At 44.8% G+C, this 27799-nt stretch overlaps 1 protein-coding gene across 1 annotated transcript in view; it reads left to right on the top strand.

The window, feature by feature from the left end:
* The window catches only part of LOC132589565 (cation channel sperm-associated auxiliary subunit beta-like), a 92050-nt gene that overhangs the window by 18248 nt on the left and 46003 nt on the right, over positions 1-27799 (top strand). Inside the window, exons 8-13 of the mRNA XM_060262330.1 lie at positions 2612-2658; positions 7414-7566; positions 11944-12096; positions 16124-16268; positions 17341-17521; positions 24351-25704. Coding sequence (XP_060118313.1) covers positions 2612-2658; positions 7414-7566; positions 11944-12096; positions 16124-16268; positions 17341-17521; positions 24351-25704 — 2033 coding nt within the window. The remainder of the gene's footprint in view (positions 1-2611; positions 2659-7413; positions 7567-11943; positions 12097-16123; positions 16269-17340; positions 17522-24350; positions 25705-27799) is intronic.

Consider the following 27799-nt stretch of genomic DNA (forward strand, 5'->3'; position numbering starts at 1 on the left):
TAAATTTTTCCTCCAGGACCTCACGACTGCATTTCCCAACATCGTTGGTGCCACATGCACCATGACCACTGACTCCTCCCCAGCACTGTCTATCAGCCTATCTACAACATGCGTAATGTCCGCTACCTTCGCACCAGGCAGGCAAGTCACTATACGGTCAGTACGTGGTTTTGCCACCCAGCTGTCTACTTGCCTAAGGATTGAATCACCAACTACCAAGACCCTGCCCAGGGATGGTTCCTTGGCGCGAAAGGATACCCGCTCACTAACTGAAGAAGAGGTCCCTTCTGAGGGCACATTCCCCTTATCATCAGCACGGTGCCCTGTTCCCTCTTGACCTTCATGATCCCTGGCAGCAACGGGGCTGCCACATTCAGAATGGGGCTCATCTAATACGTCCCCGAGAGTCTTCTCTGAGTGCCTAACTGACTGTCTCTGCTTCTCCATGTCAGTCACCTCAGCCTCAAGAGTATGAACTCATTCCCTGAGTACCAGAAGCTCCTTCATCGAGCATACACCCAAGACTTCTGCCCTGTGGGCAGATAGTCATACATGTGACACTCAGTGCAAAACACTGGAAAACCCCACCCCCCTGCTGGCATTCTACCTTCATGATAGCTTTTTTAAATATACAGTCCCCTTTTAAATCCTGTTTGTTTATATGGCTCTCCTTCTGGAGAATTTACTTACTTTATTAGGAACACATGAACTGGGTTGTGTGGTGTGAATTGACTCCCTATATATGACATCTCTCAGGGAACCATTTTATAGCCTATTGATGGCTCGTGCCCTTGCAAAGAGAACATGGGCACTTTTGTCCCTCTGAATTTTGATGGACCCTGAATACTTCTTTAGGAACTGATGCAGATTAATCTTAATATCAAAGCATGTAGAAGATGAACCTTTGTTTCTCTAGCATTTTCCCCAAAGCTTCTGCATGAGTAAAATATGCTCGAGTCCACACTAATAATTTATCTCGATTCAGTGCGGAAAGGTAGATTTGTTACTACTATGACTGCTGTCTTCTTCAGCCAGCCTAGCACCTTTAGTCAGAGGTGGAAGTCAGCTCACCTTCATACAAATGCAAATGGATTTAGCCAAAGGGATGGTCAGTCATCCCCCTCCTCTCCCCACTTCCCAGGCAAAAAACAGAGTTTGGAGAACTTTAGGCTAGACCAACCCCAGATATCATCCTCAGGAATGAGCTGGAGGAAATGCTTCTTTGACCTGGTATGACTTGGTTGAGTGGGTGGAGACATGGAGTTAATAAAACCTCCTTGCAATAGGAATTTGCTCTTTTTTTCCTTGGGATGCTTGGCTGAGGAAGATGCTGCCCCGTAGCTAAGAGTCACAGGGGGAGGGGGCCATGGGGGTGAGAGCAAGTAGCTGGAGAGGATGGGGGCCACCTCTCTTCCTCCCCCCTCCAGTGTGATTTAAATTGCATGTAAGCTCCGATTCCCCTTCTACCTTTCCTGGAGCTCAGCTTGCAGTGATCAACCTCCAGTTCCAAAGTTCAAAAGAAGGCTGATTTGTATCTCTGCGTTCCCTCGCCATTTCCCTGCTTTCCTGTACCCTTCCCCAACTGGGAACAGCAAGGAAAGCTTGCGGCTTATACATGCTGGCTGGGGGAGACATGTCCTGGCTGCCCCTTTGTTCCCTCCCCACCCTGAAAGGACTCTAGCTGCCTTTGCAGCCTGTGCAATCTAGGGGCCTCGCCTCCCACCCACCCAAGAACTCACCATTCAGGCTCATGGTGGTGGAAAACAAGCCAGCACATGGAGCCCCCAGCTCTTCACGGCTGGACTAAGGGCTGCTGGAAGCAGGGGTGGGCCTGGCTGCCCACCTACCCACCCAACTTTTGGGATCTGCCTGCCCACCCACCCAACTCTGCTCAGAGTGCTTCAGGGGAGAGCTTGCCAGTACCGCTACCTGCTTCATGTGCTGAGGCGATCAGGGGGAGGGGGGAGCCAAGACTTGGGGAGGGGCCCCATATAATCCACAAGGAGACTGGACCCTCTGGGCCCCATGTGGTGCTATGGGCCTGCTCTGAGCAGTAGTCTGCAAGCAGGTGGCCATTGAACATGTGATCGGCCTGTGAAGCTGAGGGCAAGCTGAAGGTAATTGAATTCAGCAGAGAACTAGAACAGCTAAGCTAAAAGAGCTTGCCCTATTTTAATATCAGTAAAGGCATTTAAAAGAAGTGTGGTCCCTTTAAATGTGGTGGCCAGAACTTGCTTTGGAGTTCAACCGTGCTCGTCACACCCTGGTTCCTGGATCCACCCTCAAAGTCCCCAGATATTTCTTGAGCTGGACTTGGCAACCCTGCCACATATTCTAACCACTATACCACACTGGCTGTTAGTTTTCCCTTGTTCAATCTCCATGGTAACATGACCCAGGCAAAATTCTGACCAAGTTGCAGATGTTGTGCAGTAGAAAGTTGCTCAGTTCAGTTGTTGAGTAGTTATTGTTTGTTGACCAGCCTAGCAAAAACATGTGGTCATGAGTTCTTTGCAAATCTTCACTATAGAACTGATTAAGAGACCTAATATATATATTGTAGAAATCGAGACAGTGATGCAGGAAAAATAGATTTCTCCTTTTCTTCCAGTGGATTATATTTCTGTCTCGTTCAACAAAGATAAAACATTAAGCCAGGTAAGAGAAAAATGAAAAACATTTAACATTAAGCCAGGTAAGAGAAAAGTAACCTGATGAATATAGGACGAGTCTAGTTGAGACTTGATTATTCAGTTCAGCACATAAGCTGAAATGTGGCTCCAAACTAGATTCCTTTACTAACTTTTCATTAAGTTTGAATAATATTTCTTCCATTATAGCTGCAGAAAAAGTTTTGTAATGTCTGATGAAGTCTCAGCTAGAGTTGTGCACTTCAAAAATTATTTTTTAATTTTGTTTCCAGATAGCATTTTTGTTCTGCCAAAATTTCCAAGGGGAAGGGAGTTTTAGGGTATTTAATTTCAGCACCTGAAAAGCATGCAAAAATGAAATCAAAACAACATTTTGATGTGATGTGATACTCCTGCCAGAGAGAGAGAGAGAGTCCGGCACAAGTAATATGACAATGAACTGGTCTTTAAATTTTAAAGAACCATTATTTAAAGTCCAGGTCTACCACCCACTGAAAATAACAATTGGTTAAATTTTAAAGGGTGTTTATGGGCCAGTTCTGTGCTCCTTTTAGCTCTGCTAGAGAAAGAGGGGGGGAAAAGCAATTTCAGTCACTTCCTGAAAATCACATTTCCATTGGCTGCAATCTAGACAAGAAAAAAAATCTTTTAAAATATCACAGAGTGATGGATAATGGGTAGTTCTACCCTGCCTGATAGATCCAAGTGAGCAGCTGTGTTGGTCTGAAGCAGTAGAACAGAGTAGGAGTCAAGTAGCATCTAAATTAAGACCAACAAATTCAGAATGGAAGCTTTTGTATGCATGCATACTTCTTCAGATGAGGGGATGGGGTACAGTTATTTTTTTTTTTCGTACTTATATCCCACCCTCTCCGCTGAGGGCAGGCTCAGGGCGGCTAACAACATTTTAAAATCAAACAATAAAACAGTAAACAAACAATTACAATAATCAATTATCAATTAAGCTGTTAAAACAATTTAAAATAGTTTAAAAATATTAATACAATTTTAAAACAATTTTTGGTGCTAAAATAATACAGTACATTCAGTAGTGTTGGGCATCTATGTAGTTTGGCTGAAGGCCAGTCGAAATAATGTTGTTTTGCAGGCCTTGCGGAACTGGGCAAGGTCCCACAAGGCTCTGACATCTTCTGGGAGTTGGTTCCACCAGTGGGGGGCCGCAATTGAGAAGGCTCTTTCTCTGGTAGCCTTCAGTCTCTCCTCTCTTGGCCTGGGGATTGACAATAGGTTTTACGATCCAGATCTAAGTACCCCCTGGGGAACATGTGGGGAGAGACAGTCCCTAAGGTAGGCAGGTCCTCGGCCATAGAGGGCTTTAAAGGTAATAACCAGCACCTTGTAGCGAATCTGGAATACTATTGGGAGCCAGTGCAGTCCCCGCAGCCCCGGTTGTATGTGGCCCTGCATAGAGAGACCCAATAACAGCCTGGGTGCCGCATTCTGCACCTGCTGCAGTTTCTAGATTCGGGTCATGGGCAGTCTCATGTAGAGGGCATTGCAGTAGTCTAGTCTCAAAGTGACTGTTGCATGGGTCACCGTTGCTAAGTCGCTGTGTTCTAGGAAAGGGACCAACTGTCGTGCCAGCCTAAGGTGGAAAAAGGCGGACTCGCAGTGGCTGCTATCTGGGCTTCCATAGCCAATGTGGGCTCCAGTAGCACCCCCAAGCTTCTGACTTTGGGTACCGATATCAGTGGTGCCCCATCAAAAGCTGGTAAAGGAATTTCCCTTCCCAGGCCACCACAACTCGGACAAAGGACCTCTGTCTTCATCGGATTCAGCTTTAGACGACTCAACCTAAGCCACCCTGCCACGGCTTGCAGTGCTATGGCTAGATTTTCTGGGGCAGAGGCAGGCTGGCAATCCATTAGCAGATAGAGCTGGGTGTCATCAGCGTACTGGTGGCAACCCAGTCCAAATCTCTGGACAATCTGGGCAAGGGGGCGCATATAGATATTAAACAACATTGGGGAGAGCACCGCCCCCTGAGGCACCCCACAATTAAGCAGATGTCTCTGGGATGATTGTCCCCCGATCATCACCCTTTATCCCTGACCACTGAGGAAAGAGGAGAGCCACTGCAAGCCCAACCCCTGAATCCCCACGTCGGCGAGGCGGTGAACCAGCAACTGATGGTCGACCATGTCGAACACCACCAACAGGTCCAACAACAGTACTGCTGACCCATCTCGATCCAGTTGTCACTTAAGATCATCCACTAAGGCGACCAGTACTGTCTCCGTCCCATGGCCTGGGTGAAAGCCAGACTGGTGTGGGTCTAGGACGGAAGCGTCCTCCAGAAAGCTCTGTAACTGCAGTGCTACTGCCCTCTCAATGATTTTACCCAAAAAGGGTAAATTCGAGACCGGCCGATAGTGTGCCAATTCGACCGGGTCTAATGTTGGTTTCTTCAAGAGGGGATGGACTATCGCCTCTTTGAGGGGCCTTGGGAAAAGCCCCTCCAAGAGAGACCTATTTGCAATATCCCACACAGAATATTGAAGCTCCATCCAGCACTCTTTAATCAGCCAGGATGGGCAAGGGTCCAAATCACATGTTGTTGGGCGTACAGTTGCGAGGATTCTGTCAACTTCCTCCAAGCTGAGTGTTGTAAAACTGTCTAGAGCTGATCCGGAAAACAGGCACAGAGCCTCGAGCTCCCATACAGTTTCAATTGTGGCAGGGAGGTCGCGGTGGAGCGACGAGACTATCTGTGAAAAAAGTTGCAAAAGCCTCACAGTCGATATCCAATTCCCTACGATTTGGTCTGCTGTGTGGCAGAGTTATAAGAGTCCAAATAATACTTAATAATTGGGCCGGACGTGAGTTCGCAGATGCAATCTTGGCTGCAAAGTAAACTTTCTTTGTGGCTTTGACTGCCATCTCATAGGATTTCATATACGGTACTCTCTATAAGATGTTCTGGTTGCTTCGTCATGAGTCTGCCACCACTGCTTCTCTAGCCATCTGAGCCTCCATTTCATCCGCAAATCCGTGTTATACCATGGTGCCATCTTTGAACAGGGGCACAGAGGGTGCCAGGGAGTGATCTCATCAATGGCCATGGTGAGCTGATTTTGCCATGATTCGACCATAATAATAATAAGTTTTTTTATTTATGACCATGTCATCCAGCAAGTCGCCAGGGATCCTGCAGTTCCCTCTGGAACCATATTGGGTCCATTAGGTTCCGCGGGCAAGCTAAAATACACTCATCACCCAAACGGGTTTGGGGTGGCACATCCGCACGGGCCTTCAGGACATAGTGGTCCGACCATGGCACTGCATCAGCAGTAATTCGGGTCACTGTAACCCCCGACGCAAAGATCAAATCCAGCATGTGCCCGGCCTGATGTATGGGTGTAGTTACAAATTGAGAGAGTCCTAGCTTAGCCATGGATGACACTAGGTCCATCATCTGATTAGAGTTCGCATCATCAGCATGGACGTTGAAATCACCCAGGATTAAAAGCCTTGGGTGTTCCAATGCCCAGCCTGCCGCAGCCTCCATCAGGGACTATAAGGCGCTGGCTGGTGCGTTAGGCGATCGGTACACCAGCCAGATCGCCAAACCCTCTTCAACATCCCACTTCAGACCCGCACATTCAATGCCGTCGATCTCTGGAGTCAGGAGAGCCCAGAAGGAGTAAGCCTCCCATATGAATAGTGCCACTCCTCCCCCCCCCCCCCGCTAGTCCGTGGCTGGTGGAAGATTGAGTACCCTGGGGGGGCCACTTGGGAGAGGGCTACCATCTCCCCGTCATGTACCCAGGTCTCAGTCACACATGCCAGGTCCATATCCTGTTCACTCAGGAAATCCCAAAGAATTGAAGTCTTATTGTTTATGGACCTGGCATTACATAGCACCAGTGACGGAGGCGAGTAGTTCAGCCTGGCCCCACCCCTTGTCACCATTGGGATGGGACACAGACTGGAAGGAGGCCAAGCACCCACATGTCTCAGCCACCTTTCGTTACACATGTCTGTTCCCACCATTATATCTTCCCCTCCCCAGGAGTACTGGAATCCCCAGGCTGGTCATCCCTCCCCACTGGTCTCCACAGTCACCTCAAACCGATATAAGATGCCCTGTTATAATCCTGTATTCCAGTTCTAGTCTCAACCGCAGTTGCCCTTGCTAACTAAGAAACCCCCCCCCCCTCAAATCAATCTAAGAACCCTGCTAATTAACCTCCCCTAAATGGTTAATTAATTCTAAAACCCCTTAATCTAATCTCATTAATTAATTAGCTAAACAAACAGTGAGCTGAAATACATATAGCTGGTGGGTTAAGAGTATAAACTGATACAAAGTTAGGATCAGATGGCAAAATAGTGTAATAAATTGAAAGATCATTTAGTCTGTATAGCATTTGTGTGGGAAACTATACTCAGTGAGAGTGGGTTTAGCATATGTAATGAGATTTTAAAAATCCAATATCCCTGTTCAGTCCTGGGGAAATGTTTGTTCCAAGTTTCATAATAATTTGTAATTCAGCAATTTTTCTCTCCATTCTGTTCTTGAAGTTCATTTGCAGTAAAACACTGCCTGATAGGTGGGCTTTTTGGGAGTCTACTCACATGTTTTCTCGACCCTAACCTCTTCTTTGTTGCTGTTTTTCTTTCTATATTCGTGAATGGATTCTTCAGCAAAAATTTTAAACCATAAATATATGTTCCTACATATATTGATACTACCCATTTGTTGTCTTGCTCTTCTAATACAAGATATCTTTTTTCATAGGAATCTACCTGTTTCTATAGCAATGATCCATATACGAAATGGCACAGTTGCTTGCCCCACAGAACACCAGCTGAAAGGCTGATTTCTAGACGGGTAGTTGCTTTCATGGTTGATTATCAACAGAATACTGGCATTGGCGTTTTAACTCAGCAGGTACAGTGTGCAAGAGAAACAATTTCAATTTATTGGTGTATGCATGTTCGCCAGCCACTCTCAACTTTTGATTAATCCTGGTACAAGTTTTACTTCTGACATGTCATTACCCAATGCAGCTCAAGCTGTCTCCCTACAATATTCCCTACTTTTAGGGATCAAGACCTGAGGGTCAGACTGATGAGCATTCACGTCAGAAGTTGTGAGTATGCCAGCTTCCAGGCATGGCATGTATTGACTTTCAAGGAAGACATTGCTTCTCAAGAAAGACCCAAAAGAGTAATATTTGTATTTTGAATTTTTAGCAGCAAGAGTAGAGCTATAGATTTCACATACAGATATTTTATTTTATTTTAAATGCAGTGGGTGGGTTTTACTGGAAGATGATGTTTTGAGTCCAAAAAAGTAAGACCTCTTTGGCAGGTGAACAGGACCAAGTCAAAAGCAACAAGTTCCCTCAGTGACTGTAATGACCATATACATGACTAGTAATTAGAATGTAGTTAAAAGGATAAGACAATTCATGCAAAGTCTTTTATTGTTCCTGAAAAAGCCAATAAGGTTAGGAAAATCTGAAGGAAGAGGCAAAAGAGGAAGACCCAAAGTGAGATGGATGGACTCTATAACAGAAGGCACTAGCCTTCAGTTTGCAAGACATGAGCAAGGCTGTTAATGGTTAGGATGTTCTGAGGTCATTAATTCATAGTGTCACCATAAGTCAGAAGAGACCTAATAGCACCTAACATACACAAAAAATGAGGAAGGCAAAATTCACAGCATACCTTTTATTGTGGCTGTGGCCAACCCAAGTGACACAAAGCATTGTGTAGACTTCTGAGTTCTTTAGAACCATCCATCAGGAAGATGTTAACAAAAATTAAGCAATGAAGGTAGGGAAAAAATCCCGTTTCCCAGGTCCAGACCTTAAGAATATTTAATGCCAGGATATTGGATGTTCAACAAAAAATGCAAGCTAGTGACCAGTTTACTAAGAAGTATATAGAAATCTGTCCAAATGCCCAAAACATGTATATTCAAGTCCCAAAGTAGTGTGGTGACAAGCCAATCGATTAAGCACTAGTTTCTTTCCAGTCTTCATCAGACCTGGGACCACTAACAAAAGAAAATATTATACAAAAATATCAGAGGGACATTCAGACACCACCAACCCTCTTCCAGTGAAAAAATATATCATACTTACATATTGATTCAATTATATAGATTTTTTACACAATTTTCAAAAAAGAGGGACGCAGTGTCTCCAGTAGCAATTTCACATTGGCTACAGCTCAGTAGGTGGCTTCTTGTGCACCCTAATGGTGCAACTAACGTTTAAAAGGCAAGCATCTCATTTACAGCTGCATTACTCTCTCTCTCTCGGCTTGGCTTCGCGAACGAAGATTTAAGAAGGGTGCAATAGTCCACGTCTGCTGCAGGCTCGCTGGTGGCTGACAAGACCAATGCGGGACAGGCAGGTCCGGCCACAGTGGCTGCAGGGAAAAGTCTGATTTAGGGTTGGTGCTGTAGCAGTGCGATTCTTCCTCAATCTCTTTGTTGTTATTTTTTGACCGCAAGTAAGGATGCCCGTTGACCGCGGCTAGCCAACTGGGGTGGAGGAGACGAGCTTTGTTTAGGCCACCTTTTCTAGGCCCCTCTCCGTGTGGAGCAAGCAGTGCTGTCCCTAGATAAGGCTGCTTGGTCGTTCAGGGTGCTGCCGAAAAATGCTTTAGTCTCCGGGTTAGCATCAGGCGACCAATACCCTGAACCGCCTACATGCAGGATCGGGACTGCGGCTTCCAGTGGCACCTTCCACCTGCTGTTTCGCCCCTTGCCCATCGCTGCAGGACTTGATGCATTGTGGGTTGTGTATGTGGATATGCCCTTCAGGCCTGCGCAGAGGAATTTTTTAGGTGAAGCCCAGTGTGCGTGGTACTGGCTCCACCCTTTCACCTGGAGGTCATCTGCCATGGCCCAGTAAGCCGGGACGCCGGCAGCAAGTCCTCCAGGTGGTAGGTGTTACATTAACGAGCTCTATCTGCCCGGGTTTGATGTTAGAGTTTTCCTTCTCTTAGCCTGGCAAGGTTGGTGGGCCCAGCCTGCCCATCCGGTTATACCGCCGGACAATTTGGTCGCACCATGACATAGCAAACTCTGTGAAAAACGGGGGGGACCAGCGAGAAGGTGTTGCTACGGATGCAGTAATGCAGGAGAGGCCATTGCAGTGACCATCTGCCAGGCATAGCCAGACAGTAACCACGCATTCACTATACCGGGAGAGGAGAGGCTATGTATTGCGCATACACTTTCCCTGGGGGGGTAGGATACCCCGAGGGAGCCCACCCCCCACCCCCCCTACAGCTGCATTACACAAACCTCTTAAAGGTAAAGTAACATATTTCTAATGCAACATGCTAAAAGACACAAACACCACAAAACTATATCACAGCAGATACAACATACAAAGTATTCCATACAAAGAATGTCAAATCCCATAATTTATACAAAAATATGTTATCACACAGGCAAATTATGCACAGCATTATAAAGAAGACCATTCATAAAAAGCATGTCAAATCATTGGTCATATTCAGTCCATATGGAGAAATGCAATTCAACTGGTGTATCCAGCATGCCTCTTTTTGCAGCAGGATCTTGTGCACGTCTTCATTTCTATCTGTTTGTTCATATTTGTATAATGTGAAAAAACAAAAATCTTCACAGTCATGAAATATGAACAAACAGATAGAAATGAAGACATGCACAAGATCCTGCTGCAAAAAGAGGCATGCTGGATACACCAGTTGAATTGCATTTCTCCATATGGACTGAATATGACCAATGATTTGACATGCTTTTTATGAATGGTCTTCTTTATAGTGCTGTGCATAATTTGCCTGTGTGATAACATATTTTTGTATAAATTATGGGATTTGACATTCTTTGTATGGAATACTTTGTATATTGTATCTGCTGTGATATGGTTTTGTGGTGTTTGTGTCTTTTAGCATATTGCATTAGAAATATGTTACTTTACCTTTAAGAGGTTTATGTAATGGCAGCTGTAAATGAGATGTTTGCCTTTTTAAACTTGTTAGTTGCACCATTAGGGTGCACAAGAAGTCACATACCGAGCTGTAGCCGATGTGAAATTGCTACTGGAGACGCTCTGCATCCCTCTTTTTTGAAAAGTGTGTAAAAAATCTAGGAGAGCCAGTTTGGTGTAGTGGTTAAGTGTGCAGACTCTTATCTGGGAGAACCGGGTTTGATTCCCCACTCCTCCACGTGCACCTGCTAGCATGGCCTTGGGTCAGCCATAGCTCTAGCAGAGGTTGTCCTTGAAAGGGCAGCTGCTGTGAGAGCCCTCTCCAGCCCCACACACCTCACAGGGTGTCTGTTGTGGGGGAGGAAGGTAATAGAGATTGTGAGCCGCTCTGAGACTCTTCGGAGTGGAGGGCGGGATATAAATCCAATATCTTCATCTTCTTCATCTTCATCTTCATAATTGAATCAATATGTAAGTATGATATATTTTTTCACTGGAAGAGGTTTGGTGGTGTCTGAATGTCCTTCCGATATTTTTGTATAATATTTTCTTTTGTTAGTGGTCCCAGGTCTGATGAAGACTGGAAAGAAACAAGTACTTAACTGATTGGCTTGTCACCACACTACTTTGGGACTTGAATATACATGTTTTGGACATTTGGACAGATTTCTATATACTTCTTAGTAAATTGGTCACTAGCTTGCATTTTTTGTTGTGTTTTCCATTATAGTGACCTCTCTCGGATTGTATTCTATAGGATGTTGGATGCTGGCAGGTTCACACGGTCCCTCTAGTTCAGTTGTGGTAGGTGTTTGATTCCAGCCCTTGGATTCTGGGAAGAAGAAATGAGCAACACAGGGTTGTCTTGTTAAAAAACAAAGCCCAAAGCTGTTTACAGTTCTTAGTTAAAATGATGGCAGCATCGACTGACTAACATTTGTTAATGATAAACAGAAGCTAGTTATGTTTAGTCACTCATTATTCAGCTTGTATTACTGTAAAGCCAAGTGCAGCCCCAGGAGCAGTCACACAGTTACAAAGGATAAGGCAGACTCAAGGGTTGTGTGATGTGTAATGGAGCCCTTACTTATTCAACCTTAGAGACTAACAAAATTTGTGGCAGGGTATGAGCTTTAGGGAATCACTGCTTTATCTGAAGAAGTGAGCAGTGACTCACAGAAGTTCATTCCCTGCCACAAATTGTGTTAGTTTTCTACTGCTACAGACAGACTAACATGGCTACCCATCTCGATTCATTTTATTCAACATGATTCACTTGTTCTATTACAAATGCTGTCAACTCACAAAATTATGTGTTTTTTCTTCTTCTCTAGGATGGAATATTCGTATCAGTGAATACATTAACAAACCATGAACTACATAAGAAAAGAAAATTTCCAGAGTTTTGGTTTCCAGATGCTGAGTTCAGGGCATCTGGCATGCTTTTCCACCCAAACAGTCATTTTCTGTATGTTTATGGAAATCAGGTGAGTATCAATAGAATACCTATTAACTCTGGTAGATAATGGCGATCATAGCAAGAATAATTATTTTTACTCCAAATTCTTTTGAAAAACTATCCTAAGTTTTGAAGGAAGATGATGTGAAAGTGTCGCAGGGCATACCTGCAGCACAGCCGATGACATTCATACTTGATTATTGTGTTTTAGTGTGTGTCTTCTGTACATACCTGCAAAGAGCTAAAGGAGATGCTGCTGCTTTGAAACAGCTGTTGGGTACGAGCAGTTGTCACTCTTTGAGGATTTAAAAACTGTCTTTGTGTCATTTGTCATGCAAGCACAAATCATTTGACTTGCTAGCTCAAACCTTTACTACTGAATTGTTTGAACATGCAGTCACTACCACCCACATATAGGGCTATCAGGATGTGAGTAAAATGAACTGATCATACAAGAGCAGATTGGGGGGGGGGGTTACAAGATTACAGGTGTCCAAGTCAGAGACTGCTTTGGTCACCTTGACTGATGATCTCTTCAGAGAATTAGATAGAGGAATGTGACCCATTTGGTTCTGTTATATCAGGGGTGTCAAACATGTGGCCCTTGGGCCGAATCAGGCCCCTGGAGGGATGCTATCCGGCCCCCGAGCAACTCGCTGTCTCTGCTTCCTTTTCCCTCTCTTTTGCTTCTTTCTGCATAACAGGTTGCTTTGCAAGGCTTCCTCAATCACACAGGAGCTACAGAGCAAAACCTCTATTTTAGCTGAGGCTCCTCTCTTTGGGAGGAAGGGGGGGGGAAGGAGCATGCTTTGCCAGGCCATGGGACAGAGACGGTACTGGTTGCCCTCATAGATGATCTCTTGAGGCATCAGGATAGAGGCAGTTCAGCAGTGTTGTTGCTATTAGATCTGTCAGCTGCATTTGATACAGTTGACCACCAGCTACTGTCTCGTCACCTTGCCAACGCGGGAATACAGAGGTATGCCCTTCAATGGCTTACCTCTTTTCTCCACAGCCGGGGACAAAGGGTGGCTATAGAGGAGCAATCGTCCCGAAGGCACCCACTCGTATGTGATGTGCCTCAGGGCTGGTTCTCTCCCTGATGCTTTTTAACATCTCTATGTGCTCCCTTGCCCAGATTGTCTGGAGATTCAGGCTGGGCTGCCGTCAGTATGTGGATGACACCCAGCTTTATCTATTGTTAGGAGGCCGGTCCTGCTGTGCCCCGGATAACCTGGACCTGGCATTGCAAGCCATAGTGAAATGGCTCAGGCAGAGTCAACTGAAATTGAATCCAGCAAAGAAGGAGATTCTTTTTTTGTTGGTATTGTTATTTAGTATCATTATTCTTGGTCTGTTCCCTATAAATAATTATCTTTCACAGTACTTACACTGTGGCAGTGCTATTTTAAATGAAGAACAAATCATCAAATAGTCAGTTCTGGAACATTTAGAAAGGATGGCTGTGATTACTAAGAGCCAGCATGGGTTTCTCAGGAACAAGGCATGTCAGAGGAACCTTATCTCTTTTTAAAAGAAAGTTACTATCTTGCTGGATCAGAGGAATGCTGTAGCCGTAGTTTATTTCAATTTCAGTAAGGCTTTTGATAAGTTTCCACATACTATTCTTGACAAGTTGGTAAAATGTGGTTTGGATCGTGTTACCGTTAGATGGATCTGTAAATGGATGACAGATGGCACCCAAAGTGTGCTTATTAATGGTTCCTCATCCTCTTGGAGAGAGGCATGACAAGTGGAGTGCCTCAAGGATCTGTCCTGGGACCTATTTTGTTCAACATCTTTATAAATGATTTGGATGAAGGAATAGAGGGAATGCTTATTACATTTGCAGATGATACTACATTGGGAGGGGTCGCAAATACAGTAGAAGATAGAGATAGGATACAGGATGATCCTGACAAACTGGAAAAGTGGGCTAAAACAAATAAAATGAAAATGAGGATAAATGTAAAGTTCTGCATTGAGGTTGGAAAAATCCAATTCATAATTATAGGATGGAGGAGACTTGTCTTGGCAGTAGTACATGCAAAAGGGACCTAGATGTCTTAGTGAACCATTCACTGAAAATGATCCAGCAGTGTGATGCGGTGGCTAAAAAGGCAAATGTGATTTTGGGCTGTATCAACAGAAGTATAATATCCAGATCACGTGAAGTGATGGTATACCTTTACTCTGCTCTGGTTAGACCTGACCTCCTAGTGTATTGTGTTCAGTTTTGCGCACCACAATTTAAGAAGGATATAGACAAGCTGGAATGTGTCCAGAGGAGGGCAACAAAGATGGTGAGGGGTCTGGAGACCAAGTCTTATGAGGAATGGTTGAAGGAACTGGGTATGTTTAGCCTGGAGAGGAGATGACTGAGAGGTGATATGATCACCATCTTCAAGTACTTGAAGGGCTGTCATATAGAGGATGGCGCAGAATTGTTTTCTGTTACCCCAGAAAGCCAGACCGGAACCAGTGGGTTGAAATCAAATCAAAAGAGTTTCTGGCTAAACATTAGGAAGAACTTCCTGATAGAGTGGTTCCTCGGTGAAACAGGCTTCCTCAGGAGATGGTGGGCTTGCCTTCGTTGGGGCTTTTTAAGCACGACCGTCTGACAGCAGTGCTGATTCTGTGAATTAGGCAGATCACGAGAAGGAGGGTGGGACGGTTTGCATCAGTGCTTAGTTCTTATGGCCCTTTCTTACACACCCAGGGAAATGCTGATTGACACTTTGGGATCTGTCAGCAATTTTTCTCCAGACCATTGCCCACCTACCCCTCAAATGAAACACCACACAAGTTGTGGGTTAAACTGGGAATTTTATTTACACATAAGCTGATCTGCACCATTACATACATCTTAAAGCACAGGTTGCATTGAGCTTGCAAAGCTAGCTTGAAGATGATGATGATGATATTGGATTTATATCCCGCCCTCCACTCCGAAGAGTCTCAGAGCGGCTCACAATCTCCTTTACCTTCCTCCCCCACAACAGACACCCTGTGAGGTAGGTGGGGCTGGAGAGGGCTCTCACAGCAGCTGCCCTTTCAAGGACAACCTCTGCCAGAGCTATGGCTGACCCAAGGCCATTCCAGCAGGTGCAAGTGGAGGAGTGGGGAATCAAACCCGGTTCTCCCAGATAAGAGTCCTCACACTTAACCACTACACCAAACTGGCTCTCCCAGCTTCCTAACAGGGCAAGCCCACCCTGGCTCAGGGCAGGGTCCAGAAGCTTCCGGACCCTACCCATCACTGCCCGCACATCAGTGCATAGATGGGATGGGACAGCATACCCCAGCCCATGACTGTGAAGTCTTAAGGCTGGTCATATGCTCCCCTGACCCCAAAGAGGCCCCCAACCTGGCCACCACAACTGCGAAGGCTCTAGGTAGCCCAATTGAGGGCCCCACTAATCGCTGATATCTTGGGGTGCTCATCAGCTTGAAATCCCTTCAACCCATGCTTTTCCTGCCATCCCTGTTAGGGCCTAGCCAGTGATACCAGGCCTATTTATGCCTCACTCTCTCTCTGACCATGCCGAGAAGGCGAAAAAAAGCACCTTCACAGCCAATTTGAGTGAGGCCCAAAAAATTTCTGCTCAGCCCCATAACTGGCGACTAGCTAATCCTACATGGTCTTAGCAAGAGGGTGGGCAGGTGAGGAGCTTGTGCTGGACCAGAATGATCAGGGATGGTGGTGGCAGCCAAACCTGGCTAGCCAGCCCCTCCTTGATTGGTCAGCTCTCCCGCGCTGAGCCCAAATAGGCTCTCCCCCACCCTTGTGATTTCATCCAAGGGAATGGGAAGCGGGGAATTGTCTGTGGCTGTGCAATAGCCTCCCCCAGTTATTTGGCAAGGAATCCTGGAGATTTTTGCCATCTTCTGGGCATAGAGCAGGGGTCACTGGGGATGTATGTGTGTGTGGGGGGGAGGTATTTGTGAAGTTCCTGCATTGTACCGCGGGTTGGATTAGATGACCCTGGAGGTACCTTCCAACTCTATGATTCTAAGACATTACCTTTTATATTCAACTTTGTTTTGTTTTCTAGGTGTGGCTTTCTGAGGATGGAGGCAACACATTCCAACTTTTAATTAAACTAATTAATGAGACTGTTGTAAAAACAGATACGTGTGTTTACACCCAAGCAATTATATTTGTGACTGACAATGGAAGTGTTTTCTACACCAAGGCTGGTAAGAACTTCTGAAGAATTTGGCTTCCAGGTGTGCACGCACACACACAGAGAGAAAAAAACAAAAATATTTTTAAAAATTCAGAGCCCTTGGAACATTATAATCCTAGAGAATACAGAGAATAATAGGGAATGGAGGTGGTATACTGGACCTGGAAAATATCAGTATTTTCAATATAGCTGAATTCCAATACTGGTATGGTATTCGTATTTTGTGGGAGAATCCACATTTTTTTCAGGACTATTATATATAGTCTATGGGGGAGTTATCTGGATGCCTGGGGGGCTGTTTTTAAAGTTATGGGCACCAAAATTGAACAAGCCCTAAGCTTCCAAAATATTGGGTCCCCAAAGAAGGTGCTCTCATCCATCCCCCATTGTTTCCAATCCCCTCATCCATCCTCCATTGTTTCCAAAGCAGAGCCCAGGGATCCACACAGAACCACTAGCCAGTGTTGCAAGCCCAACAAAATTAGTGTCAAACTAGAGAATCCCAGCACCACAAAATCAAGCAGAGGGGTATTCTTGCAAACCCAACACAAACAATATGTACAAGAGAAACCCTGTGGAACCCAGTGCCAATGTGGCAGTGCAAGCCCAACAGAACCAATGTCAAACCAGAGAATCCCAGGCCATATTTGGGTGGCGGGGGCGTTCCTCAGATACTGTTGCCTTATGTTGCATGTATCTGAGGAATGAATGGCTCAATTACAGTTGCTCCCAGGGCTTTTTTTGTAGCAAGAACTCCTTTGCATGTTAGGTCACACACCCCTGATGTAGCCAATCCTCCAAGAGCTTACAGTAGGCTCTGTACTAAGAGCCTTGTAAGCTCTTGGAGGACTAGCTACATCAGGGCTGTGTGGCCTAATATGCAAAGCAGTTCTTGCTACAAAAAAGTCCTGGTTCCTCCTAATCACAATAGTTGTTTTTTATTACATTACATTAAGTGTGAAGATCAGAAAGACATATTGATCTCTGGGAACATCTATTGAAAACAACCCACCAACCACATTAATTGTGCATGATTTCCCATATGTACCTTATTTCAATTTTCTTTTGCTCTTTCACTGTAGGTTTATATAAATACGCCAGGCTTACAATTGTCCAGCACGATGTCTTTAATCTGAACTTTGACCACTTGGGAGTCTTAAATTTCATTATCCTGGATGAAAACAGTACAGACTCCCTAAAAGTTGATACCATTGAGGTGGACGCATTACTGAAGGTTGAATATACAGTTTTAATTATTGCTTTGTGAGCATGATCCTCTGTTCTTTAGACACATCTAATTAGGAGGCTAGTGCCAGTCCAATAACTGGACTGAAGAAAACTTGCCAATTCCAGTTTGCTCACACACACACACACCAATTCCTCGTGGCAGAGGTAATACCCTTGAAGCAGACGGCAGGATCTAATTCATCTCCATTTGACAGGGAGGGAAGACAGCAAGATGGTTTGAGGTGAAAGATCTATTTTTCAGGAGCTTGGCCTACAGAGTAGCTTATTCTAGTACAACTATGGGTTGCTATCAGCTATTTTTGTGGATTGCATGTCCACTGTAGCAAAGCATCCCACTCTGGCCTGTAGGCCCTGTTCCACTCTACCCTCCTAGGGGTCCCCAGCTTCCTAGAGGAGCTTTCCTTTCACTTTTGGATAGCTTACCACCACCATCTGATTGTTGTAGGGATTTCGCACGGAGGATAGGGACTCCCAGCTCCCCTTCCAAGATCTAAGGTCTCACCTCTGTGTTTCCTGCTGCCAAACACCTGGTCACCACGGGAACAGATTACTACCTTGCATGCCCCTGGTGGAATAGCCAGTTGCCAACTGACTGCCTTCTCCCCTTCTAGTGCTCCTTTTAAAAAAGCATGTCCGAGATGGTGGGGATCTATGTGGTACAGGGAACCACCACCAGCATCAAAAGTTATAAAGTGTTTATTAAAAAGAAAATGTTTACAAGCATACTTTTATCAGAAGCACCAGATTCGAGCAAGGGAAACAAAAGAAATCAGTAGAAATGCAAATCCTCTGACCCTTCTCTATATACATGCCCTATCTGATGGTAAAATATAGGACAAGGTATTTAGCTTAGCTAGTTACAATTCTCTACTCAGTCACCAGTACCTTCCAGCTCCCTTCAGATGTTCAGGCAGACTGCATGGTGAATGTCTACCTGCTCAGAGGATTGTATGTGTGTCCCTTCAGGAAAGCAGCATCCCAAAGAAAGAGAGCTATTTTCTTTTGCAAGGAATCTTTATCATTGTCTCCCCTCCCCTCCAGGACAGGACAAGTTATAGAAGCATTTCCTGGAGGCCTCTGGGAATCTCCTTCCTGTTGTCTCTGCTAGGATTTGACACCTCCAAACCCCTGTTCGCTGCTTTGAGAAGTAAGGGAGGGAGAAGCCTGATCCTTCCTTTGTCTCAGCTCTTTAGCATTTGTATAAAAGTGGGTCAAGGCAAAACAGACTGACTTCCTCCTCTACCTAGGGGAGGAAAAAACTTTTAAAACACTCAGTGGAGGTTTGCAGGAAAACATGCATTTCATCACACCCACTCCCAGATGATAAGGCCTTGGCCAAGGCAATCCAGGCTGAGGATGTGAAGTCACCAACAGTTCAGTGAGGCTAGGCATTCTGCAGATTGTTCCAGCCGTGCCATGGCCTCCGCTATTGTTCTAAGGAGGCATTCCTGGCTGCATACTGTGCATCTGGACAAAAGTTTTAGAGCTCACTAGAGGAGAAGGAGCTGCCTAGCACACAAGCTGACCAATGGCAGGAGGGAAAAAGACAAGAGAACTGCCAAAACATTGGGGATTGCAGCAATGTTCCCTCTAAGCTGTGGGGTTTTGTGAGCAAAAATTCTGCTTTGTAAGCTACTGGCATTAAAGTTGTGAGCTGCTGCATAAATTATTGTGCTCTGGGGCCATTTTTCCTGTGCTAAGACAAAAAAGTGTGAGCTGGAGACTAAAAATCTGTGAGATGGCTCATGCTAACTCAGTTTAGAGAGAACACTGGATCGCAGTTCAAGTGACCTTGTTTAAGCCCAGGTCCTTCCCCAGGCACTACTCTCAGTTCCAGGCAGTCTTCAGCTATCACTGGCATATCTGACTACATCCGAGTCACCAGTTTTTACATATAGGTAGCAGGTAAGAAATTTAAATCTGTGATAATAGACCCGCTAATACAAACCTGTAATTCTGTTATGGTAAAAGGAAGTATGCCTACTACATGGACTGAAGCTAAAATTACAGTGATACCCAAACCCGGGAAGGATAAACAATACCCTACATCCTATAGGCTGATATCAGTATTAAATAATGATTTTAAAATATTCTCAGCTATAATGGCTAACAGACTAAACAAAATTATTGCAAACTACATACATAGCGATCAATCAGGCTTCAGCCCTACTAGAACTCTCACAGTCAATATCCGCAAAACTTTGGATTTGATTTATTTAGGAAAACAAAAAAGAGTGGAATCAGTTCTTTTGGCCATAGACATGGAGAAGGCATTCGACAAAGTGAAGGTTCCATATTGGCTTACATTATTACAGCATATGGGCTTTGGCCCAAAATTCTTAACCTCCATTGAGTCTTTATACGCTAACCCGAAAGCACAAATCTATATCAATAACTATAGAGCAGACAATTTAAATCTACACAGAGGTACAAGACAGGGATGCCCCCTCTCTCCCATCCTATTTGCTCTTTCAATAGAGTCCTTGGCATTTGCCATAAGAAATGATAAATTAATTAGTGGTATTCAAGTATGAGAAGAGTAATATAAACTAAGTCTCTTTGCAGACGATGCAGTCTTTTATCTAACCAAACCCCTTCAGTCAATTACCTCATTACTACACCAAATTAAAGAATTTAGTGGAATGTCTGCATTTACTATTAACTACATGAAGTCTGAATTACACCCTATTTTGTTGTTACCAGCCTCCAAACTGGACTTAATAAACGCTCTTCTGTTTAAATGGGTACAGAAATCTTTCTGACACTTGGGAATTCAAATACCATTGAACTTACAAGATCTTTATACTGTAAATTACAAGCTTCTTGATGGCTCTATAAAATCAAATCTGGAACAATGGGGTAAACTTAATTTAACCTTGTTGGAAAAAATAGATATGTTTAAAACGTTTGTACTCCCCAGATATCTGTTTCTATTTTATAAGTTACCTTGTTATATATTGCCTAAATAATTCAAAGCTAAACAAAACCATTTTTCTAAATTTATATGTTCACATAAAAAACCTAGATTCCAATTTAATTTAATGACTAGACCAACAAAGCAAGGAGGGTTAAGTTTACCAAATTTAGAGGCATACTGTCTGGCTGCTAATTTTAAAAATGTACTATGGTATGCCTCGAAGGGCAGGGACAACGCTTGGGTAAACATTGAAGTGTCATATTTACAAGGAGATCAGCTATGGGAAGCAATTTGGAATGCACCAAATAATAGACATTTCATTTCCAAAGACAATCCTTACCTATCCCTAACACTGAAGATCTGGGACAAATACAAAAAATTTCTAATCCCATCTATTTCACCTATGGCAAGCTTCCTAGGACAAGCCTGGTTTAAACCAGGTCGTGGTGCCAATGACTTTAAAATCTGGAGGGAGGCTGGAATATATCAATTCCAAGACATTATTAAAAACAAACAAATGTTGACTAAAACACTACTAGAAACTCAATACAACATAACTATTCCTTGGTTTCAATACCAACAAATCCACTATGTTTTACATAATCCCAGGATTATAGACATAATAGATAGCTCTTTAACACCTCTTGAACACCTCTTGAAAAAATCCAAAGCAAGCAAGAACTCTAACCTCTATTATCTACAACCTTCTTAATTCCAAAAGCTGGTCTGAAATTACAAGCCAACAAAAAGCCTGGGAGAAGGATTGTGGTATATCACTTACATTAGAGCAATGGCAGACTATATGGGGCTCCCCTCTCTATAATACTTACTCCCTAAACCTAAAACTTCAAAACTATAAACTCTTCTCAAGGTGGTATCTAACATCCCAAAAGCTCTTTCTGTCTCACATAAAACCCACTCCTGAGTGCTGGAAATGATGTAAACAGGAAGGTTCATTTTTACACTGTTGGTGGCTGTGCCCGGGAATAAATAATTTTTGGAAAGAAATTATACAAACTGTAAAAAAGCATTGTAGATGGTAATATTCCTTTTACCCCAGAATCAATCCTTTTGAATTACTGGCCAAATTTAAAACTTTCCTCAGTAAAAAAAGAACTGGCAACCCTATTACTCATGGCGGCTAAACTTCTGATAGCTCGACAATGGAAACGAGATGTGTCTCCTACAAAGCAGCAATGGATGTCTAAGGTATGGGAAAAAGCGGCATTAGATAAGTTAGCCATACCGATACGGGTAAATGATTTACCACAGAAGGAAAACAACTTTATTGAAAAATGGTTCCCCCTTTTTAATTACATCAACTTAGAAGAAGAATTTAAAAAGCGTATTCCAAAAAAGTACATAAATTTCTCTTATTATTGAAGCTGTTCTATATAATATTGTATAGTATTGGATAATATATTTGACCTCTTGATTGTAAATGCAAAATTATGAATCAATAGAAGACTTTAAGAGTGCTCTTATTAAGATTGTAAGATGGTTTTATTTATATTACTTGTGTATTTTTTGTTTAATGTTTGTTGACATTTTCAGAAAAATTGATAAAAATTTAAGTATTAAAAAAATATAGGTAGCAGGTGAGGAGGATGTTGCCATGAATAGAAGCAAATGTAGCTGAGATTGGATTAAAGGCAATTGGTAAGAACATTCCCCTCACTCACTACTAGGGTTGTCAAGTACCTTTAAGCCCCTGGCGAGGGAATTTCCTTGTGCGCATGCCAGCAGACATGGCAAGCTGACGTCAGCCAGAAGTGGCATCATCGCACTGGTGACGTTGTGCAGCAACCACTCTAGTCTATTCTGGGAAAATTCTATGGTTTTCCTGGATGCTCTAGCTATTTGGGAGGGAGAAACTCTATGGTACCCAATGTGGGCCAGCAGGTTGGGAACCTCCCGGGCAAGAGAACCCCCGTCTAGACCGGGGGCTTGGCAGCCCTACTCGCTACCTATATGTCGTGATTGGTGACTGTTTCAATGTATCTGCAGAAGCCAGGGCTTTTTTTGTAGCAGGAACTCCTTTGTATATTAGGCCACATACCCCTGATGTAGCCAATCCTGCAAGAGCTTACAGGGCTCTTAGTACAGGGCCTACTGTAAGTTCCAGGAGGACTGGCTACATCAGGGGTGTGTGGCCTAATATGCAAATAGGGATCCCAATCCCCCGGTCCAAGCAAGGGATCCCCCGATTTGGGGAGGGCTTTCCCACTGCTGGCCACCTGGCCAGTGGAGGAAAGCCCACCCCAAAATGAGGTTTTTCAGGCCATTTCTGGTAAAACTGAAAGTGGCCTGAAAAAATGGAAGTGCTGCCCCGGAGCAGCCATTTGAGTGGGGAAGCACAAAGGACCACTCAAATGGCTGCTAGCAACTTAAGTGGTCCCTTTTGCTTTCCCTAGGGAAACAAAAAGGACCACTCAAAATGGCTGCAGAGCTTCAGTGATCCTGATCACTGAGCAGGCTTGCAGCTAGTTTAGGCTAGCAGCTATCCCTTTTCAGGGATCAGTTTTGCTCCTCTACCCCACCTCCCTGCTTAGAAGGGAGGGAGGAGTGAAATTGGCAATGAAATGGCTGGCAACCATTTGTCCATTTTTATCTCCCTAAATACCACTCAAATGGCTGCCAGCCATTTCCTGTTTGGGCTACTTCTGATTTTACCAGAAGAGGTCCAAAATGTTGCTTGCATACCAACCCACCTCCCGGAACACCCCTCCTCCCAAAAGGCCTCCACCAAAAAGGTAAGGGAGCTTGGCAACCCTAGTAAGCATGTGTGAGAGTGTGTAAGTGCAGCCAGCTGCTGGGGAGAATGAGGAAATGACTGTATTCAGGGGAACTGCACCGCTGTATATTTATTTGATCTTCATCGTGGTCTCTGTGCAGTCCACACATGGGTCTTGCTGCTGGCAACGGATCTGTTCCTTGGAGTCTCCAGTAGCTCGCCTAGAGCGTTTTTTGGCACGCTCTCCCACTCGCCCTGGGGAGCAGGTATTGACTGCACAGGCCTGAAGCAAGCGATAGGTGCGCCTCCCACGCAGTTTCTTCCTAACTGCCACTCGGACGACACCTACCTTGCTGTGTTCCCTTCTCCTCAGCTCGACTTTTTCCACCTGTGATATGGTATTCCTTCTCTTATTTTCTTCATTTTCTTCTTTCTTCATCCTAAAAAAAAAGAAAGAAAGCCCTAACCTCTGTGCTTTCCTTTCCCTTTTTGCCCTCCCTTGTCCGGAGTGTATGGAAGGAAAAACTACTTTTAAAAAATGCCAGAGGTGTGGGACTAAAATCCCTACTTCTGACAGACATTCTTATTGCCTTTTTTGCTTGGGTGAAGCTCATCGGGTCAATACCTGCCCGCACTGCGCAAATTTTGGAAAACAGGTGCGAAAAAAATCAAGCAGCAAGGCTCCAAAGTTTTCTGCTTGAAAAATCTCTCTGGGCCATGCCTCGTTCCGATTCGCCACCTCCCCCACATTAAGCGGGAGATTTGGCTGCGTTGGCTGCTGTGCAATCCCTAAAAAAGCATAAGTCTGACAAGGGAACGTCTAAGCACTCCGATTCAGGACATAAGTCCTCAAAGAAGTCCCGGCACCACTCTGACTCATCGACTACGGCTCCGAAAAAACCTCGTGACCCGAAAGTTAAGTCGACTCCAACGGCCTTATTGACCCCAACAGCTACCATCTCGACTCCTATGGCTTCGGTTTCTAACCAACCTGGACTTTCTTTGGCTTCGACTCAACCACTAATTCCTCCAGAGCTCTCGGCACTGTCCGACGTGATTTCGGACATGCTTCAACTCACTCCTAATGTTCCCATAGAAGTTATTCCGATTCGGTCTCGATCACCTTCAGTCCACAGTGCTGTCCCCTTGGACATTCTTGAACCCGACTTACTGATCCTCTGATCCTCTCACAGGAGCGTGCACGGTCTCTACTCCAACTCGGGTCTTTTCGGGACATTGGGGTTTCTCCCCTGTACCGGGAGTCTTCCACTCAAGTGTCCACTCAGCATCTCCGCTCTCGTTCTCCAGTTCATTGCCACAATTTCCGCTCCCTCTCTCCATCTCATTGTGACTACCGTGACTACTATCGCACTGGTCAGTACAAATACTCCTCAGTCTCTAGATCTCCATCTCCTTGACACCATACAGTCTATTGTCACTACTCACGCTCACCTTCAGATGAGGGATTCAAGCATTCTTGGTACCATGAACTTAATGTCACTTCTCATAGAGACTTTGAAGCTGCACTTCCTCGACTTGGGAACCTCGAACCCTCACCATCTCAAACCCAAAACACTGCCTACCTTTCATCTCGATACCGTGAACCTTCTCGAACCCAAGACATCGAATACCTTTCATCTTGATACCGTGAACCTTCTCAGTGCCGTGAGTCTCATATGCCACCTCGAATCCATGATGCTCCAATTTGCTCTACTATGCCTGCGGTACCTGCCACGACTTCGAGCATTCTGCCATCACAACCTAAGCCTCTTCAAACCTCTAATACTATTCCTCCTCCAGTGGACTCTGAGTCTGCACCAACTAAACCCAAAACACCTCCTCAGGAACCAGACGACTCTGAATCCAAGAAGAACAGTTCATGCACTTTCGATTCTGAACATCCACCGGGCTCCCCTGGCTCTGACACTACTCGACCAAACCGTCTTTTCCCGTCTGATGGACCTCAACCTCACTACCACTATGGCTGAGGCCCTGAATGTGACTATCCCATCGGACTCACCCAAGATTTTAGCTGTAGTGCATGATCTAGTTCAGGCTGATTTTCCTACTGGATCACTCTTACCTATGCTACCAGTGCATTTGGAAGGGCTTTGTGAGGCTTGGGGCAAACCTGCCTCTGCACCACTTACTTTGAAGCGTTTTGATTCCTTATATAGAATCCATGCTCCGGAATCAAAATTTTTGGCCTCACATCCAGCTCCAAATTCCATTATTGTCCATTCCGCATCTAAAGCGAAACCTTCAAGACATCCTACACCTCCAGATCGCGAGGACCGTAAGTTGGACACTCTAGCCCACAAAATTTACAATCTTGCCTCTACCATCTCAAAGGTCAATAATTACTTGGCTTACTTCTCCGCCTACGCCTTCAATCTTGTTAACCAATTCACACCACTCATTCCTTCTCTCCTGGAGACTTCTCAGAGGGTGGCTTCCAACTTAGTTTCTGAACTCTCCAGAGTATCTAAGCAGCGAATAGATACCATCACGCATGCTGTTTCCAACTTAGTTTCTGAACTCTCCAGAGTATCTAAGCAGAAAATAAATACCATCAGGCATGCTGTTTTGTGCTCTTCTAGAGTTTTCACATTTTCGGTTGCGTTAAGGCACCATGCTTGGCTCCGATCCACAAATCTGCAACCAGATATCAAGCAGAAAATTGAGGACCTTCCCTTTGATGGTCTTGGACTGTTTCATGCCTCCACTGATGAGGTTCTCACATCTGTTGATGATGGCCGTAAGAGAGCTAAGTGGCTTGGAGTCACTCAACCCCTTCCACAGCAGTCAAACCGGCCGAGACCTTGGAAACCAGCATATTAAAGCCGTCAACGTTCTCCAAAACAGTCTGAATACTGGAAGCGGAAAACCTCTCAACCCAAACAGCTTTTCCACCAGAAATCACGCTCTCAACAAGCCAAAAAGTCCACCCTGCCATCCAAGCAGTCTTTTTGACTTCACTCCCTGCCCCTTTCAACAGCTGGATCGTCTCTATCAGACCAGACTTTTCCCTTTCTACCAGACTTGGCATTCGATCACCAGGGACTCTTGGGTGCTCACCATAATTCGTCTAGGTTACGCTATCAAGTTCATTTTGCCCCCACACCATCACCACTTTGTTGTCACTCTGCCATCTCTTCATCTCCAGCAAGAGATCTTGGATTTGCTCCAAAAAGATGCAATAGAGCCTGTTCCCCATCACCACCGTGGAACATGTTTCTATTCACGGTACTTTCTGGTTCTCAAGTGGGATGGAGGCAAGTGATCCATTCTGGATCTCAGGAGACTAAATGAACGGATAGTCTACAAAAAATTCAGAATGATCTCTGTTCAATCGATCATGCCCTTAATACCTCAGGATTCATGGATGGCTTCCCTGAATCTCCAGGATGCCTATTTCCACGTGAGCATCCGACCTCAACACTGCAAATATCTCCGTTTCGCCATGGACAACATCACTTCTAGTATCGAGTTCTTCCTTTTGGGCTGTCCACCACCCTGAGGGTGTTCACAAAATGCATGGCAGTGGTGGCGGCTGCCCTCCATCTTCACAGCATCTCTGTTTTCCCATACATAGACGACTGGTTGATAATCACCTCTACAGCACACCAACTCATGAAGGATCTCAAAACGACCCTCTCTCTTCTGACCTCCTTGGGTCTGTGTGTGAACGTTACCAAGTCTCATTTCACCCCAACACAGGATCTACAATTCATAGGTCTTTGCACGTGTCCTCACCTCATCTTTCTTCCCTTGGATTGGGCCCAAACTATTCTATCGTTGGCCCAGGATGTCATACTTTCTATGACACAACCTGCAATCATCATTCAACGTCTTTTGAGCCTCATGGCTGCAAATACTTTGGTACTCCATTTTGCCAGACTGCGTATGCAGCCCCTCCAGCTCTGGTTTGTTCATGCCTACCACCCTTACATACAACCTCAGAGGACCATCCTTATTGTACCTCACAGAATTCTACTCTCCCTTTCCTGGTGGACCGTTCTGAACAACCTGCTCTGTGGAATGCCTTTTGTTCTTCCCCCTCCTTCTGCTGTTGTAACTACAGATGCCTCCAAGTGAAGATGGGGAGCCCATGCACATAAACTGTCTGGAAGTTATTGCTGTTCACAGGGCTCTTTAGTCCTTTCTCTCATCTTTAACCGACCGACATGTTCAGATTACAACGGACAACATGGCTACAGTTTTCTACGTGAACAGGCAGGGTGGGACCAAGTCCGTCCGTCTATGTTGACTAGCCATAGCCCTATGGGAGTGGTGCATCAGGAATGACATCTACCTGATTGCCGTCTATTTGCCAGGGATAGAGAACATGTTGGCCAACTCCCTCCGCAGGATTCGCCTGGACGACCACGAATGGTCCCTCAATCCATGCTATCTGCATTGCATCTTCGCATGCTTCGGGGTCCCATGAACTTTGCAACGAGGGCCAACTCAAAATGCCATCGTTTTTACTCCAGGAGAAGCAACGATGCCTTTCTTCACGTTTGGAAAGGACCACTGCATTACCTTTTCCCCCTAACTCCTCTAATTACTCGATCTCTTCTCAAGATCGTTCGGGATGGTACAAATTGCATCCTAATAATGCCATGGTGGCCACAGCAAC

Source organism: Heteronotia binoei, chromosome 21 (assembly GCF_032191835.1).
Source record: "Heteronotia binoei isolate CCM8104 ecotype False Entrance Well chromosome 21, APGP_CSIRO_Hbin_v1, whole genome shotgun sequence".
NCBI lineage: Eukaryota > Metazoa > Chordata > Lepidosauria > Squamata > Gekkonidae > Heteronotia > Heteronotia binoei.